The sequence below is a fragment of the Mytilus edulis genome, chromosome 4, assembly GCF_963676685.1.
Source record: "Mytilus edulis chromosome 4, xbMytEdul2.2, whole genome shotgun sequence".
NCBI lineage: Eukaryota > Metazoa > Mollusca > Bivalvia > Mytilida > Mytilidae > Mytilus > Mytilus edulis.
The window spans coordinates 64,034,890-64,053,269 of record NC_092347.1 but is presented as its reverse complement, the minus strand read 5'-3'; the positions used below and the strand labels follow the sequence as shown (position 1 = coordinate 64,053,269).

Below are 18,380 nucleotides of genomic sequence, written 5' to 3'. Positions count from 1 at the left end.
GTTGAAAGACTGTACAGTGACCTAGAGTTGGAAGGCTGTACAGTGACTTATAGTTAGAAGGCTGTACAGTGACTAATAATTATGACTGGAAGGTTGGAAGACTTTAAAGTGATCTATTGTTGGAAGGCTGTATAGTGATCTGTAGTTGCAGCTAGGGCTGCACAGTGCCCTATTAATTGCTGGAAGGCTGGACAGAGACCTATAGTTGGAAGGCTGTACATTGACCTAGATTTGGAAGGTTGTAAAGAGATCTATATGTGAATAGATGTCCAGTGACCTAGAGTTGGAAGGCTGTACAGTGACTTATAGTTAGTAGGCTGTACAGTAACTTATAGTTAGAAGGCTGTACAGTGACTTATAATTAAGACTGGAAGGTTGGAAGACTTTAAAGTGACCTATTGTTGGAAGACTGTATAGTAATCTGTAGTTGCAGGGCTGCACAGTGCGCTATTAATTGTTGGAAGGCTGTACAGAGACCTATAGTTGGAAGGCAGTACAGTGACCTAGAGTTGGAAGGTTGTAAAGAGATCTATAGTTGAATGGATGTCCAGTGACCTAGAGTTAGAAGGCTGTACAGTGACTTATAGTTAGAAGGCTGTACAATGACTTATAATTAAGACTGGAAGGTTGTAAGACTTTAAAGTGACCTATTGTTGGAAGACTGTATAGTAATCTGTAGTTGCAGGGCTGCACAGTTCGCTATTAATTGTTGGAAGGCTGTACAGAGACCTATAGTTGGAAGGCTGTACAGTGACCTAGAGTTGGAAGGTTGTAAAGAGATCTATAGTTGAATGGATGTCCAGTGACCTAGAGTTAGAAGGCTGTACAGTGACTTATAGTTAGAAGGCTGTACAGTGACTTATAATTAAGACTGGAAGGTTGTAAGACTTTAAAGTGACCTATTGTTGGAAGACTGTATAGTAATCTGTAGTTGCAGGGCTGCACAGTGCCCTATTAATTGTTGGAAGGCTGTACAGAGACCTATAGTTGGAAGGCTGTACAGTGACCTAGAGTTGGAAGGTTGTAAAGAGATGTATAGTTGAATGGGTGTCCAGTGACCTAGAGTTGGAAGGCTGTACAGTGACTTATAATTAAGACTGGAAGGTTGGAAGACTTTAAAGTGACCTATTGTTGGAAGACTGTATAGTGATCTGTAGTTGCATTGGCTGCACAGTGCCCTTTTAATTGTTGGAAGGCTGTACAGTGACCTAGAGTTGGAAGGTGGTAAAGAGATCTGTAGCTGAATGGATGTCCAGTGATCTATAGTTGCAAGGCTGCCCAGTGACCTAAAGGGGCCATGTTGTATAGTGGTCTATAGATGAAAGGCTGAACTGTGGCCTAAAGTTGCATGGTTGAAAAGTGACCTTTAGTTGCAAGTTAAAATTTGGGACATGTATTTACATTGGTTGTCCTTGTCATGGTTACTGTTTGTTCAAAAATATTTGCAATGTTTCTATAATTGCCAAAATTGTTACTGAAATTGTGTCACAATAAAAATCGAACATTTTATAAATTTTCTAGCAATATTTTATCTTGTACGTTGGTTTTTTGTTGAACAATTATTATTGCAATAACTAGACATTATTGTGTTAGGAGCTGTCTCTGTACGTAGGCCCCGATATGAATAATGTATGGTAAAAAATTGTATCTTTACCATCAACCATGGGATATGGGTTTGTCAATTGAAACCAAGTTTTGACCTTGAACTTTGAAGTTGTACATACAAATATAGATGACAAGAATAAACTTTGAAATCAAAGAGTTCTCAAGTTAGAGCAGACATGATCTTTATTCCATAGGGCATGGGGGTTGTCAAAAGAAACCTGTTTTTGACCTTGACCTTTGACCTATGAAGTTGTAAAACCATTATGACACATCCTCTGGTGTTGGGTAAAAATAAATGTCAATTATAAACTTTGAAATTAAAACTGTTCTCAAGATATAGAGCAGACATGATCTTAACCACGGGACATTGGGTTTTCAGCTAAAGCCAGTTTTTTACCTTGACCTTTGACCTAGGAAGCTGTACAAACATTATGACAGCCTCTGGTGTTGGTTAGTATACATGTCAAGTATAAAGTATGAAATTATAACGGTTCTTTAGATATACAGTGGACACAATTAGTTACTGATGGACAGACAGACTGATCACTGAAGGGTGACCCGCCATTCAGCAGGACCCTATTACAGTGGAACCTAACACTACAGGGAGATAACTCTGTAAAGTCAGCTAAATGTTTTAATTATGTTGTGTTGTAAAAAGAAAATATTAAGCTTCTCAATGATCAAAATTGGTGTTTGTCAAATTGCTATATAACCAGTGAATTTTTTCTGACAAAACAGTTGGTTCAAAATTAAAAAAAAAAAATGTTAAGTAAATACTTTGACAAAATTTTATGAAAATTAAACGAGCCAAATTAATTTTAGTGAAAGTGTTGGGTAACACCTCAATACAATCACAAATTGCTAAAGCTACAGTATATAAAATCTTTGCTTGCTTGATGACACCCTGCTTTCCTGACCTTGAATTATTCATGAATATTCATGAACAATTCATGAATATTCATGAATAATATTCATGAATATTCATGAATATTCAAGGTAACAGTTCATGAATATTCATGAATATTCATGAATGTTAAATGGCACCTTGAATATACATGAATATTGTTTGAACTGAATAAGCTTGAATATACATGAATATTGTATGAGCTGAATAAGCTTGAATATACATGAATATTGTATGAACTGAATAACCACGATTAAACATGAATAATTATCTGTAGAATATTCATGAACATGAAATAGGATGTCTATGAATAATGCATGATTAGAATCACCATGAATGAAAAATATATATCTATCCCAATTTTGAATGCTAAATACATACTCTAGAATAACCTTGAATATTTAATGAATATTGAAAGGTTGAATATTCTAGAATAACCATGAATATTGAAAGGTTGAATATTCTAGAATAACTATGAATATTGAATGGTTGAATATTCTAGATTAACCATGAATATTGAAATAAGTGTCCTTGAGAGGTTTTTTGAAAACCAAAAGCAAATACAGACATTTAAGTTTAAAATATTTTTTAATCATGATAGCTGTGAAATATGAATTTTACAATCACTTTCATTAAAAGCTAGCAAAATTGTCCACTATTTAATCTAGAATTTAATCCAAACCTGTTTAGTCGGATAGCTTTTTGAACATTTTGTAATTATGCAAAGATATTTTTTCTCATTTATCTGGGAATTGTTCAAAAATTGTTATTGTCAATAATTCTTATGTAGGCCTATCTAATGCTGGCTTGACGTCGTCCTTTGCATTGGCTTTTCTTCCTTTCATTAACTTTACCCAACCCGCTAGTTTTCTCCAAAAATGAACAGGAAAACATCTATGACACATGACTGAAAGTCACTTTTGTTGCTTATTATTTTCTTGACATCTCCCCTGCGAAATGATTATGAATAGTTCATGAATGTTCATGGATGATTCATGAATGATTCATGAACATAATTCATGAATTGTTCATGAACCAGTGAATAATGAACTATTCATGAACAGAAAGTGTTCATGAACTCTTTGGTTCATTAAAGTTCATGAACAAAAATAGTTCTTGAACTTTTATTATTCATGAATTGTTCATGATTTTATAGTTCATGAACACGCTTGTCCATTTGTAGTTCATGTCCTGTTCATGTATAGTTCATGAATTTTTTTATGAATGATTCATGAATTTGTTCATGAACCATACCAGTCCATGAATCATTCATGAACACATGAACTACTGTGTTTATGAACTGTTCATTAGTAATTTAATTCATGAACATTGTCTGTCCACTTGTAGTTCATGAACTGTTCATCTAAAGTTCATGAAATAATTTAAAAGGATTTTTTTGAATTTTCATTTTTTGTGTTATTATCATAAGTAAACTTCTCTTCCTGTCTGTAATTAAAATTGCTGTATCAGGACTTCCAACTAGAAATGCTAAATAACATCTTGGTGCAGTTGTTCTGCTTGAAATTCTTCACAGTTGAACAGATCTTTTAATCAATAAATGCATCTGAGTTTCCCCCTGCAAAATCAAAAATCACTCCACAAAGAATCAAAAGTCCTTGATATTTGTTTTTATAAATAAGCACTCAAGATTAAACAGTTTCTAACAGGTATAATACAATGTAATAATTTAATTTAATAAATGTTGTTTTTATTAAAATATCAATAGAGTAAGATTAATAACATGAATATCACTTCAGCCTTTTCATGACATTTCAAATAATGTACCTACCCCCCTTTTTCCCCTTTTAATTTACCCACACACAATCATAAGAGTGGCTGAAGCATGAATTATTTTTACCTTGAAATACAATATATTGTACAAATCTATCAGTTATTCCTGAATGGAAATCATTAAACTAACACTGTAAAATGTAAAGGCTACTTTCTGGTGTTTTATATTTATTTTAATTAATCAATAATTATTATAAAATGCTTCAACAAATAGTTATTCAGCAAAAAAATATAATCAAAATATATATAATTTACTTATCTGATAACAAATCTGCTTTGTTTTGACAGCTATATTACTTCACTCCTCATCAAACATCTTCATTTGTATTGTAAGCGTCAAAAACATCATTTTGCTGACGTCATTATGACGTTTTTCTATTCCCAGTCACTTGTAATCATTTGTCTACATTGTAATCTTTTGTCAAAGTCATTGAAGCGTTTTACAATAGGTAAACGTAATTCATTAATAATGATAATTATTGACACCAGTCTGCAATGTTTGGGAAAGAATGAATTGTCATTAATCTGTCCTTATTTTCCAAGTTCCTCTATGTGCCGTATGATGGTTAAGAAAGGCACATGTTTGAACTTTGAGAGACAATCAGAAATTACATCTTTAGAAGAAAGAAATTAAGTTTACCAAATTTGTCATGATTGTAAAAACGAAACATGAGAAACATCTCCAGCTCAAAGTAAGTTACAAAACTTCAAAGTTAGTCCCAAATTTTGTATGACTCTAAAAATGTAACACTCTTCTGGCATAGTATGAAAAAAAGAAAAAGGTGCTGAGCTAATATCTGTTGTTAAATGATTTTTTTTTAATGATTATTTTATTTTCTTTAATTTACCACAAAAAAGAGAGATATTTTATTTTTTCATATTTTATTTTTTTTCTCCAACTTTTTCTCTTTCTCCCAGCCTTCCTCTCCTTTCTCCTACCCCCTTTCTCCTTTCTCCTACACCCTTTCTCCTTTCTCCTACACCCTTCCTCCCTGTCTCCCTTACCCCTGTCCTCCCCCTCATACATGTATTTACACTTTTGCTATTCAACTGAATTTTGTCTCAAAATGATCTCAAGATCTGTAAATGAATAAACTAGAGGTCATGCTAAAAGCACTTTAATTGTGATGTCATGATACAATGTAATGGATGTAAAATTTTATGAGAACTTGTATGACAGTCAAATTTATGAATTTTTTTATAAACTTTATGTATTCATTTATTCATTAAAGTTCATAAAATGTTCATGAACATGTGTTATGAACAATTTATGAACATTATGAACTGACTTACAGTTCATTAAAGTTCAGAAAATATTCATGAACTGCATTTTATGAACTATTCATGAACTAAATTCATGAACGAAACTTAATGAACTCATTATGAACAGTCATGCATTGTTCATGAACATTCATGAACAGTTCATGGTGGTTCATCAGTTCATGAATTTCATCTCGCAGGGGCAGTGTTTTGTATGAAGATGTTATGAATATCACCTACATGAGCTATCTATTAAAATTATCATATATTTTTTTCATTTAACTGTGGAATACATACATGTACATGTATGTTATTCCGCATCAACAATCAAGTAAAAATATACGTATACAAAAGTCCTAGAACAAATTTCATTATCAATTTTTATGCCGTTTACCACAAATAGTTCTGAGTCATTATCATGCAGCTTTATTCATGCTTATTCATGTTTGTCACACAATGGAAAAAATATTCTAAGTCCAAAATTTATTCCTCATTATTCATTCTTATTCATGAAATGTATGCAAACAAATTCTAAGTCCAAACATTCATTCTTATTCATGTTTATTCATATTGACAAAAAGGGTTTTATTACCACAAAAAAACAATTTTGAATGAAGGAAACTTGATTATACTATGATATAGTAAGTGACTAGCATTTTAAGAACATTTATTTGTTGTCTCCAAACAGTTATTAAGAATTCATGTATATTCCACTTAATTCATGTTTCATATTCATGAATAATTTTGACACTGGAATAGTAACCATGAATGGAAGTGGAATATTCATGAATATTCATGAATATTCTACTTTATTCATGAATACATGAATATCATGAAAGCAGGGCTGCTTTAGATGTACAATTATTGTACAACCTAAATTATTGTGTCCATTACTATTTCTGAAACTGGAAATGAGGAGGGTTGAGTTCTAAAAAGACTTTATCTTATTGATACACCACTGTCTCAGGTTAGGGAGAAACTTAGTGCTGCAGATGTTTGCACCTGTCCTAAGTCAGGAACCTGATGTTCAAAGGTTGTCGTTTGTTGATGTGGTTCATAAGGGTTTCTCGTTTCTAGTCTTTTATAGAGATTAGACTGCACATTGTGACTAGGATGGAGAGTTCTCTCAATGGCAATCATACCAAATCTTCTTATATCTAGTTTCACCAGGCTATATATAAGTGTATTAGTTCCAAACAAAAAAACTTCTCATAAGCCCTGTTTTGTTTTATCTAAAATATTTTGTCCAGTAATGAAATAATGAATTTGTTGTTGATAGCAGATAATTGAAAGTTTGTCACTGAGTTCAAATTTGTCTTCAACTGAAGACTATGAAATGTACAAATTGTTGTAGACATTGTCTATAGTAGAAAATTGTTTGTCATCTTCCAAATGTCTGTTACAGAGTTTTTTTTATTTTTTGGTTGCTGTCTCAATTGCTATTTCAATCAAATAATACTGTTAATTCAGAAATTATTTCGTGAATTTATTATTGCAATTTTGTCAATTTAGACTAAAATGTGATTTTTAATTTTTGCGATATTCAGAAACACCCTGTTTTAACTCATATAAAAAAAATCAAATTTCTGAAGATACAGTACATTAACAAGAATGTGACCATTATAAGTACACAGATGCCCCACTCCCATTGTGACCATTATAAGTACACAGATTCCCCACTCCCATTATTTTCTATGTTCAGTGAAATTTGGGTCAAAACTCTAATTCAACATTATTAAAATTAGAAAGATCATATTTTAGGGAAAATGTGTATTATGTTTCTCGCTGATTGGACTACATAAAAAAATAACCCTGACCAAAAACTTTAACCGAAAGCAGGACAGACAGACAAACAAACAAACCAAAATACATTTTATATTTATGCCCCTAGGTGGTGTATAAAAAGTTGACAATTTAAACATGTGTAAAATATAAATCAATAAATCCTTTAATAGTTATAAACACAAATAAACTCAAGAAATAATTTTATATTCATTTTATTTTTGAGGATTGATACCTCAATTCTTTAAATTTTTCTAGGTAACTATTAAAACCATCAGTTGACAAATAAATGGTACAAAATATATAGATGTACTTTTATTATATACACTATGTCATGTTGATTATAAATATACATCATATCACATTTATATCTGCATCCATAGAATTAATACAAAAAGACTTGTAGATGGTTGTAAATTAATAAGCTATTTCATCACTATACTATCTGTTGAAACTCAGTAATGTTTGGGATATCTTAAGAAGAAAAATAATTTTGTTGTTTCACCTGATTTTTAATTGATCAACATTGACATATAAAAAGATATCTCAAATTAAAAATTCAATTTAAACTTTTAAATTGCATATGTTTTTTCAAATGTTTGCAATACAAATGTGATATGGACAAAAACATCAAAGAAGACAATTGACTCCAATTCTTTATGATAAACATTAAGGTACATGAGGTATGGTTTTATTGCAACTTATCTTTTATTAATGAAATATGGTGAAAGGTTATGAAAAGTTATTAAAATTCAATCATATTGCTTACAATGAATGACTTGAAAAAAATCCAAAAGAACAACATGTGATTAATGTGTATTAATCTTTTAAAATTTCAAAATATATATAAAAATCATTATTACAACAATATTAGACCTAAATAGTGATCAAGTGCATAGAATCTATAAAAGGGACAAAGGTGCATATTTTTAGCACTAAATAAAACCCTTTGATTCCCCCTTCCCAATTTATTTCAAGGTCAGATGTGCACATGAGCTTCATAGTGTTTCCAGTAAAAACCAGTCATTGGAAATGACAGACTTTTGAAAAATGGAAAGATAATCACTAGTTATACAATCAGTCACCTTTGGACAATTTGGGAGGTACATCAATAGCTGAATGAAAGCATAGAGATTTATTGTCTAAGTCCAAATAAATGTGTATAACCCATTTAAAAAATATTTTTTTAAAGCTGATAGCCAAAAAGCAAACATTTATCTTTTACTGTCGTGTACAAATAGTCCTTAGTTTTTAAGGTTAAATTAAAAATTTTAATAATCCATATCACCTATCAGCTATAAAGAACCACTACACCAACTTAACACAATATTGTCTTAACTTAAAGCACAAAATGATATATATGTTCAAACCTGCATGCAAAATAACAAAAATTAGGGAATAACAGTCCGGTCATTAAACATAAGCATCATTCATCTGGAAAAATGATATAAGCAGACAAAAACAAATGAAAAACCAATAATGAATAAAAACCTCATGATTTTTTTTACAAATGTTAAAATAAATTTATCTATACATAAATATATTTGTAGATTATGATTTGAACTATAGTAAAGTAAAATCTCATTTTAATGCCACACATTTCTTGTCTCCCTTCTGCTGAAAAGATAACTCTATTGTTTTTCAATACTTCAGTCCATGATTTGATGGTGGCAATTGTTTTCTATCACTAATATTGTTAGCAATACAACCTTGAATTTTAATTCATAGCCAAAAAAGAATTCAAGAAGATGTAAAAATGTCCTCATCTAAACAATCATAGAAAATTTTAATGTCAAATCAGAAGAGATGACAAAATTTTTGCTTTTACATCAAATTGACACTGTCAACTTGTTATAAAAATGTTGGATTACAATTTGTGAAGTGTTCTTGTTTCTAAAATTTGGTTGAATTGCTTTATTGCCTACCAACCATCACAAAAAAATCGAGTCTAAGTATGGTAAACCCAGATATCACTCTAATTCACAAATCTGTGTAAGTTTTCCTTTAATATATAGGGATGAAATTATTTCAAAATAAAATAAGGGTTCATTTGTCGTTTGTTAATCTTCTAGTGGCAAATATTTCAGTTACATTTCAGAAGAAGAAAAAGTAAGATGATGAGCAGTTCTATCTAACGTTGAGCATTAAAAGAATGATGGCGTATAATGTGATCCATATAATTAATTCTGTCTACAAGGAATTCCACATATCTAAGTTTCCTATGAGGTAAACAATACTCACAAAAATACAACTTTTCATTTATTAAAATTTAGGGTAATCTGATATTTATAAAAATACAAGATGTAAAAAACCTATTCCCATTTATTATAATCTTATAAATTCTCTTATTACTATCTTAAAATAAAACAAAGTAATTTTGAATTATAAAGGCAAAAAAGATTTTGTTTCAAAAATGAAAAAAAAAATGTGAAAAATTTTCAAGGACATACAAAATTTGGGATTGAATAATGTATCAAATGAAATAATCAACATTTATAACACAGAATTTTATTATAAAAAGTTGAATAAAAAAAACTAGTGAAAAGGATTTCTGTATTAGCTGTCATTTTGCATTCTATATTTTTTTTTCTTTTTTCTTTTTCACTATATTTTGTGTCAAGATTGATGGTTTAATTTCTAAAATGTAAGTAAAATAATTAATTAATCAATTTTCTACAAATAATAAAAATTAAAAAATAATCAATCTTCAACCTCACTACAACTTAGTACTAACAAATCAGTAGATGGCACTATTTTATCAAATATAAATACTATTTAAATATGTTAATTTTTATTCTATAAAGCTTTCCTAACCTCAAAGCTGAAATATAGCATTTTGATTTAAATTTTACAATATCTAACAAAATTATTTACATTTCAATGATATGTTTCAATCACTAACGCCAGTATCACAACCACTTTCAGTCAATGAATATAAATGGAAAAAAAAATATCATTACAAATTAAATTGACTTTTATGGAATGTTATGTATAAAACTGGGATGTAAAAGAAGACCCATTCTAAATTTTCAAAACAATTACATAAAATATCATAAAGTTTGCAATTATAAATGCTAAAATTTTATTTCAATAAAATGATATGTGATTAATAACAAAGTAAAACTGTAAATCTTCACAAAATTCACAGTAAAATCAAAATTCAAACAATGCTAATTTTAAAATCAAAATTGATAAAATTTGTTAAAAAAAAAGGTAATCCCATTGTCTATATATAATGAAAAATAACATTCTAAATGTTAAACATGACACATTAGACATGGTTAATTAAAACGAAGCACTTGTTCTTCCGATCCTCTGCTGAAGTTATGTGCATAGATGCATAGATTAAAGAAAGTTACAGATCAAATTCTTCACCAACTCTTGACTGGGTAACTGCCTGATTCTGTAAAAAAAAGTATACAAATATTGAAAAAATTTTATATTTAATTTTAATTCTACATCATTGAAAAACAATAACATTTCATTGGTTCTCTTTTGAATGCTGCTTGAAAATATTCAAACAAATTATCAAAATATTGCTGAAACAATGGAAAATATTTTATGTGTATGTGTTTTTCTTTATTAAGTAGATGTTCAAGATGTAAAAAACATCAGTTAGAATTGGTATCACACAAATGCTGCATGTTTCTGACAAGTAGCAAAAGAGATGTATAAATTGTCAAATATATATTTTTACCAAAAATTGCAATTATAAAAAGACTGCAATAAAAGTTTTATAAATTTCTAGTTGTACATGTAATATCAAATTCATACTTTCATTCAAAATATACACTGTATAACATGTAAAGCAAATAAAGATAGGCATCTGAAAAAAAATAACCAATTCAATGCTAAATTTACTTTGATTACTTGGAGTTAAGATAATTTTTCCTTCACTGAAATATCTTAGTAATGTTCTTTTAAAATAGTATTTGAATGGGAGGGACTTGTCTGTAAAAAAGGTGTCAGATTATCTATTTATGTGTGTGGCGGAAGAATTTTATCGTATGATAATTCTATTAATATAACAATAGAATTGTAACAGGTTTTATGAACCCGAGTGTATTTAAATACGGTGAACTCGATTTGAAATTATCGATAAGGGCGTTGACACATGTAGTTTTTGTTAGTTATACTTGAGCACATATACATTCCAAAACAGTATTAAATACTTTTTGTAACATTTTTTGTTTGTTTTTTGTAGATTGTTGAGGCAACCTTTTTTAGTTTATTTAAACAGAGGACTTATTCTGTGATGTGGACTGTATTTACACAATTACAAACCTTTGAATTTGTTATCATTTGATAAACATGTATTGCAAATATTTGATATTATATAAAAAAGAGCGGTCATTGTGCCTGACAAGTTCTAAAACTAGTGTTTTAGTTATTTATATTATGAATGAGATAAGAAACAGATTGGGCTGAGGTATATAGAAATTATGTAGTCTAGTATATAAATAATTTATGTTCGTTTGAACGAAGAGAATTTAGGAAATAAATCTATTTTTAGTAGTGTTTGTCATATTAGTTGATAAGATGAAAATTGGGCATATTGTTGTAACTAGTTCCCATGTTGATAAATGTGACCACTATGCTTTGTCACAACTTTAGTGGCTGCAGAGTAAAAGATTTTAAAACAAACTACAATAAATCCAAATGGATGACTTGATACTGGCTTTCAGGCTAATAATCAAAACATGTATATAACATATAACATATGCAACTCTATAAATATTTTAAGAGCAAGATGAAAGCTGTGGAATTCATAATTAACAACTGAAGAAAATTTAATACGAGTTAAGAAACATATCAAAATATGATGACAGATCTATACAAATGCGATTTAAGGTAGTTTCATATAAAAAATATGATATTAGTATTTTGGACTTTTTATTAATTTGTGCACACCACACCATAATATATATAGGAAGCAAGTCATGGCCCAACTCCATTGTCTACGAGGTCTAGCTATTAACTAAGTTAAGAAGTACAAAATGTACCTGTACATGTATAACTTATATCAAAAATTTCATAACATAGGTTGATTTTCAATTTTTTTAAATAGTACAATTAGATGTAATGCTGTTGCAATATCTCTTTTATTTTACAGGTCAATGAACTCCAAACTAAAACAAAGTTCAAATAAAACCTGCCAAGAATTATGTATAGTTCACTTACAAAATTTCCATCAGAGACCATGCCCAACTCACTTTATCACATTTCTAAAATCTGTGAAATCTTGGTAAAAACTCTCATTTTGGCATGCCTCAAATATTTCAAACCATAATTTACATGTATGTATACCAAGTTTACAGTTGAATTGACAACAACCTTATGGTATTGGCATCATAAACTTAAACCTGATCCATTTGGAACATTTGGAATATTCAAAATCTAAAAAAACTTGTTCAGACCACTAGAGATAAATATGAGGACAACTCCATGTTATACATGTTAGATAGTCATATATCAGTGTATGAATGAATTCAAATACAATGTGCATTTTTACAGAAGAACAATTCAGATCCTGAAAACTTAACCCGACTACTGTCACTTGTGTCAAAATGAGGATAAGATATTTTTGTAATAGGTTATACTTTCAATATCTCCACTACTACTATAAAGACAAAACATAAATAGCACCATCTCAATTGCAACGAAGTATTCACATTTTTGCTATAAAGGATTTGGTTTTCCACACAGAAAAAATGAGAAGTTATTAAAGAAAAAAATATTATATTAGTATTCTCTCAAATATGATAATATATATTGTGGCAGTGCAGAACCGACAAGAACGTCAAAGGAAGCAAAGCATTAATGGTTTGAACTTTGACCTCTGTATCACCGACATCCTCATTATCATCAGCAGCCTCAGTTTCTTTGTCACTTGGATAATCATCTGGCTCACCCTCGGATGAAAGGTGACCATCGTGTACTCTCGAGACCTGTCAATAATGTATATATCAACATGCAAATTCATTCATCCGTTCAATAGTATGTAATACAGTTTCTTCCCAATCATGCATGACACATGCGTTTCTTTGATTTTTGAAATTCATTTTTTTTTCTCAGTTTTGTTCATTCAAACCCTCAGCTATATATATATCATTTGCAAGTACATGTATTCTAATATCTTTTCAACTCTTATATTGAATATACAAGCAAATTTTTTCTTCCATAAAAATATTACTATTTCATTCAATTATATCACAGAAATTGATTTTCGTTCAGAAGACAATTTAAGAAGAATTTTAAAAAAAACAAATATGCAAACAGTGCATTGCATTATGAAATTCTTATAAATACCAACAAAAAACTTATATATTTATATGTCAACAGAAAGTTTTGGATTATTTTCATACAATAAGAAAGTCATAAAGGAAAATATTTTTTTGTCACACATTATGATGTTTAAATAAAACACAAGACTCAAAAGTGGTATAAATATTTGTAAGTCAGAAACCTAACACATCTAGAAATGTTTTTATAGGTAACATAATGATCTATTTCATAAGGATATGAAACCACAACACTGGAGAGGCAACATTTAGGAAGCAGGGATGACACATTGCATTTCTTTTAACGAACCAATTCAGAAACTTGACTTTTGTTCTTATAAATTCCCCCTCCTTCTGTCTGTCTGTCCTTGCAGAGACATTACAATTATCAGTATTAATTTCAGGGTACGTTTTATAGCATCAAAGCACCCTGATGCATGCAACAAAAATAATTTGAACTTTTTTTGCATGATGCTTTAAATGTTAGACTCAAGTTTCTTTTCAAAATTTCCTCTATATGAGGATGTTATTTAAATTTCTGGGTAGAAATTTGCCGTAATTCAACTTCATTTCTGAATTGGTTCTCAGTATATATCAACTGTACATAAACATATCTGAAAGTTCAATGAATGTACTTAATTGTCTCTTTTCTCTGATAATAAACATAGCCAGTTCAATTTTATTAAGTTACAATTCCAATTTCACAGAATGCTTGAATTATATCCATTGCTAATTTTAAAAAGATTGTGAAAAGTATATTGTCCATTATTGGTTTTTAAATTTACTAGAGAACTCAAACTATAAGTTGATGGCTGTCAATTATATATATTTTAAAATGTCCCTAGACCAGATTCTATTTAAAATGAATTTGCACTGATAAAACCTTCATCTCCCATCATTAAATCATGTTTACAAAAAAATAGTTTAATGCATTCAATAAATTAAACATGAATGCTTATTTCAATAATTTGCATGAAAGACATATTGCATGTGCTTTTGTATCAATCTTTAGAATAAACAAGATGTTCTATGGTCTAACTTGATACCCCCCCCCCCCCCTTTTACACACACTACTTATATATATATATATATTTATTCATTAAGAGGTTGAGGAGCTAGGTATGTTCAAACACATTACACATGAAGCTTGATACCAAATTTCAGGAGGCCCTGATTTTTTAGTTCTTGCACAGAACATGTCAAGGGAATGACAGACGGACACACGTCCAAACAGTGGTAAACCAATATACCATCCTCTGTCTAACAATAACGAGGTTTTTTCTATCCCTTTCAGTATCATTGATGATTTCGGAAAACACAAAACGTATGGTAACATAAATATGATAAACAACACTGCTGGTATGAATAGATGACCTTTTTTACCAACATGCACAGGGGTTTCCAATGAATAAGCTAGCTCTGGTGTATGATTTACTTACTATTTGTTGCCTTAGTCGTTCCTAATTAAAGTGTTAATAAAAATACATAAATATCTGTGTAATAAATAAAAAATACACAATCAGTTATCATGTCTCACTTACCATAGCTTTATTAAGCCTTTATTAAGAAGCATATATGATTTTGAATATTTATATTTAGCAAATGATATTCAAGACCAACATTTTAATGTAATAAAATCCCGATAGATCAAGAAATTAATTATTTTCTGAAAATACATATATCAACTTTTCCCAATGTAAATCATGTTTTTTTGTATACCAACCTTATTTTCTTCGAAACTACTCATGCGTTTAGTCCGTACTCTTTCAGGAGATTCTTCAACAGGGGGTATATATACTTCTGTTCTGACAGCTGTATTTACAGCTTGGTCCCATTCTTGACCAATATGTTCTTTTCCTTTCTTTGACTTGCGTTCTTTTTCTATTCTTTTCCTTTCTTTCTCTTCTTCTTTCTTCCGCCGTTTTTCTTCTTCCTTTGCTCTCTTTATTCTTTCTTTTTCTTCCTTGTGTTGTCTTTTTTGCTCCTCTTTACTCAGTAATTGAAAAGGAGTGCCTTGGCCTGGTTCTAATTGAGGAGGTGCATGGCTTGGTGGTATGTCTATTGGTCTTTCCTACAAGTATTAAAGGTACATTTATTTACTTTAGGCTTTTATCTGTCTGGTACAATTATTTCGGTTTAATTTTCAAATACTAGTAACATAAAGATATACTTCAATGTTAAATTGACTATCATTTAAAAAGTCAATATTAACTTTTTAATTATTTTTCAAATTAGTTATTGAATAAATTTTAAACAGTTGCTTTAAAAATTGTTACAAAATGAATTGTAAATAACTTTTTAAAGAATTGAAGTAGAAAGTTATAAACAACTGCTAGTTGATTTTCTTAAACCTGTATTTTAGCATTGTAGAATGTTGGTATAATGTACTTATTCTTATCAACCGAACCTCTATTTCCAAATGTCATCGTCTTTAACATGAACACAAAGGGAGCTAACTCCAAATTGTAAAATATAGGTCTAATCATGCAATTGATGGAACTGTGTAAAGATTACTAATTGTGAAAAAAATATCCATACATGTATGTTTCAATATTTCATAAGTATAAATTGACATTGTAATTTACAAAATGCAGAGAAAAAGTCTAAAACAAATTCTGGAAAGCACATTTTTGTGTTTGTCTTTGTGGGAAATGTCAAAAAGCACTTATTCAAAGATGCAACTTTTTTTTTATAAAATCAGCTATTGCAGCACTTTCTGGTGCATGAATTTTAATGTTTTAGAAGAACAAAAATATAATAGGATTAGAAATGCATATTCAAAGTGTGTGCATGTAATATTATGTGTATAATGTGAATCCAAACAGCAAAGCTTTGACGCATACATAGTCATTGAAAGAAAAAAAAGGCTTCTCTCTATACTTTATATTCAAAAATATTATTATTAACACTGAATAGTGTATGAACACTTATGGGACACCATCTACTGAAGTTCAAATGAAATGAAATGAAGGAATTATATGCCATATGATTCAGCCTTCAGACATTTTTAGTCGAATTACAAGATATTTCAATTAAAAATTCGTAATTTTGACATGTCAGTTAAGTGGTTGCCGTTGGTTCATGTTTGTTATACTAGTATTTCTTTTTCGTGAATTGTTTGTCATCTTTGTCAAATAATTTGTTTATCTTTTACATGTCTGGGCTTATGTTTTGACGGCTATACGTTGTGGGTTTTTCTCATTGCTAATCTTTGATATGTTTTTTTTTTCAGTAATTGTTGAACTTTATGCCATGTTTTTGTCATCTGTATAATTAAATTAAGTGCTTTTTCTGGTCTGATTTCAACTGTGTTTATTTATATGTACATTCTGCTATTCCTCTGATCAGATAAATAGACTTTCAGAGGTTAGATCAATCTCGGACTAGATTTTTGTTTTATGGGTACATGTACTTTATTGATTTATCCAAGACCCTGATTTATCCTTTACACTTGATCACTATTTGTCCACCAATACAGTACATCAAAAAGGTTATGATAAAGTTTTGACATCACAATGGAAAATCTGATGCCACAAAAGTAAAGTGATTGTTGTATGATGTCAATAGTTGGAAATGGTCAACTAAATTTTTAGTGTTGTGAATTCCCAAATAAAGATAAGGTCTATACTCCTATCTAAGACTACCATCCTTTTGATATTGATGTATGTATCTTTGATTTCAATAGGACAAAGACACCTTAGAAGTTGGAATCTTAGTGTTAAATGTCAAGAAAAATCACATAAATCATTACATTGTGATCTCATCACACTTTTACCACAAGTTTATGGAAACACAGTCCTCAGATATCTCATCGAATAACCTTAAAAAAGGCTTGAATTTTGACTGCAACGTAATACTCAAATCATAAATGTGTTCAATGAAATATTTGGAAAACTACTGTATCCTTTCGACATGACTTTGAATCAAGTCAGATCTTTATGCTTTCTAAGGTTCCAATAATAAGACCCCATTTACCCTATTCAAACTTCCTTCAACCAAATATCTAAATGGAACATATATCACTTTGGGAATGTAATGCAATTTATAGCCACCATGGATGACAGACGCTCAATATTTTTGTAACATTATTCTAAATGCTTTTTCTCATAATTTTTTTTTTTAATTGATCCCATGCTTGTCATTCAGTTTGCCAGGTATACATTTACTCTACATAACCTTAAATCAAAATAGTTGAAAGGCAAATAATTTATGTCCATTTTTTTTTTTACAATTTTCCTTGAAACTCTTGTTTTATATGGAACATAGTAACAGTGGCAGTTCATGGATTGCTTTATTATTATTATAACATGATACACAACCAACAAACTAAACTTGGGTTGATAATAAAACAATTCACAACCAACAACTTAAATCAGGTGAAAATAAAATTGTAAGATAACATGAACAAACATTACATGCTATTTTTAACAAAGCATTAGGGACGACATCAAAAGATCGATGTAGGATAAAAACTTAAATCAAAAAGTTTGGGGGGGGGGGGGGTTAAAATTCTGCAAGTTTTGTATATCTAAAATCAATTTTTACATATTATCCCTATTGGTAAATCAATTTTTCCCAAATTAAGTTAAGAGGGGGGGGGGGGGGAGTCAGTGAAAAAACTATGTGAATAAAGTTTTTTCATCCTACATTGAACTTTTGATGTCATCCCTGAAATGAAAAATCTTTTGAGACATCTATCTGGTACTGTACATTCAGAAATTTTGAAATGTTTTATCATTGCATAAGGCAGCAACCAT

At 29.8% G+C, this 18,380-nt stretch overlaps 1 protein-coding gene across 8 annotated transcripts in view; it reads right to left on the bottom strand.

Moving 5' to 3' along the window:
* Nucleotides 1-7,541: 7,541 nt before the first annotated feature.
* LOC139520221 (band 4.1-like protein 3) overlaps nt 7,542-18,380 on the bottom strand; it is a 39,916-nt gene continuing 29,077 nt past the window's right edge. For 2 of the 8 annotated variants that reach the window (XM_071312698.1, XM_071312699.1), the window contains 4 exons: nt 15,347-15,694; nt 15,063-15,083; nt 13,180-13,290; nt 10,117-10,745 (listed from right to left, as the gene is read on the bottom strand). In XM_071312698.1, coding sequence (XP_071168799.1) covers nt 10,698-10,745; nt 13,180-13,290; nt 15,063-15,083; nt 15,347-15,694 — 528 coding nt within the window. In that variant the 3' untranslated portion in view covers nt 10,117-10,697. Of the gene's footprint in view, nt 10,746-13,179; nt 13,291-15,062; nt 15,084-15,346; nt 15,695-18,380 lie in introns of all 8 variants that reach the window. The other 6 variants (XM_071312703.1, XM_071312704.1, XM_071312701.1 and 3 more) reach the window with 5 other exon arrangements.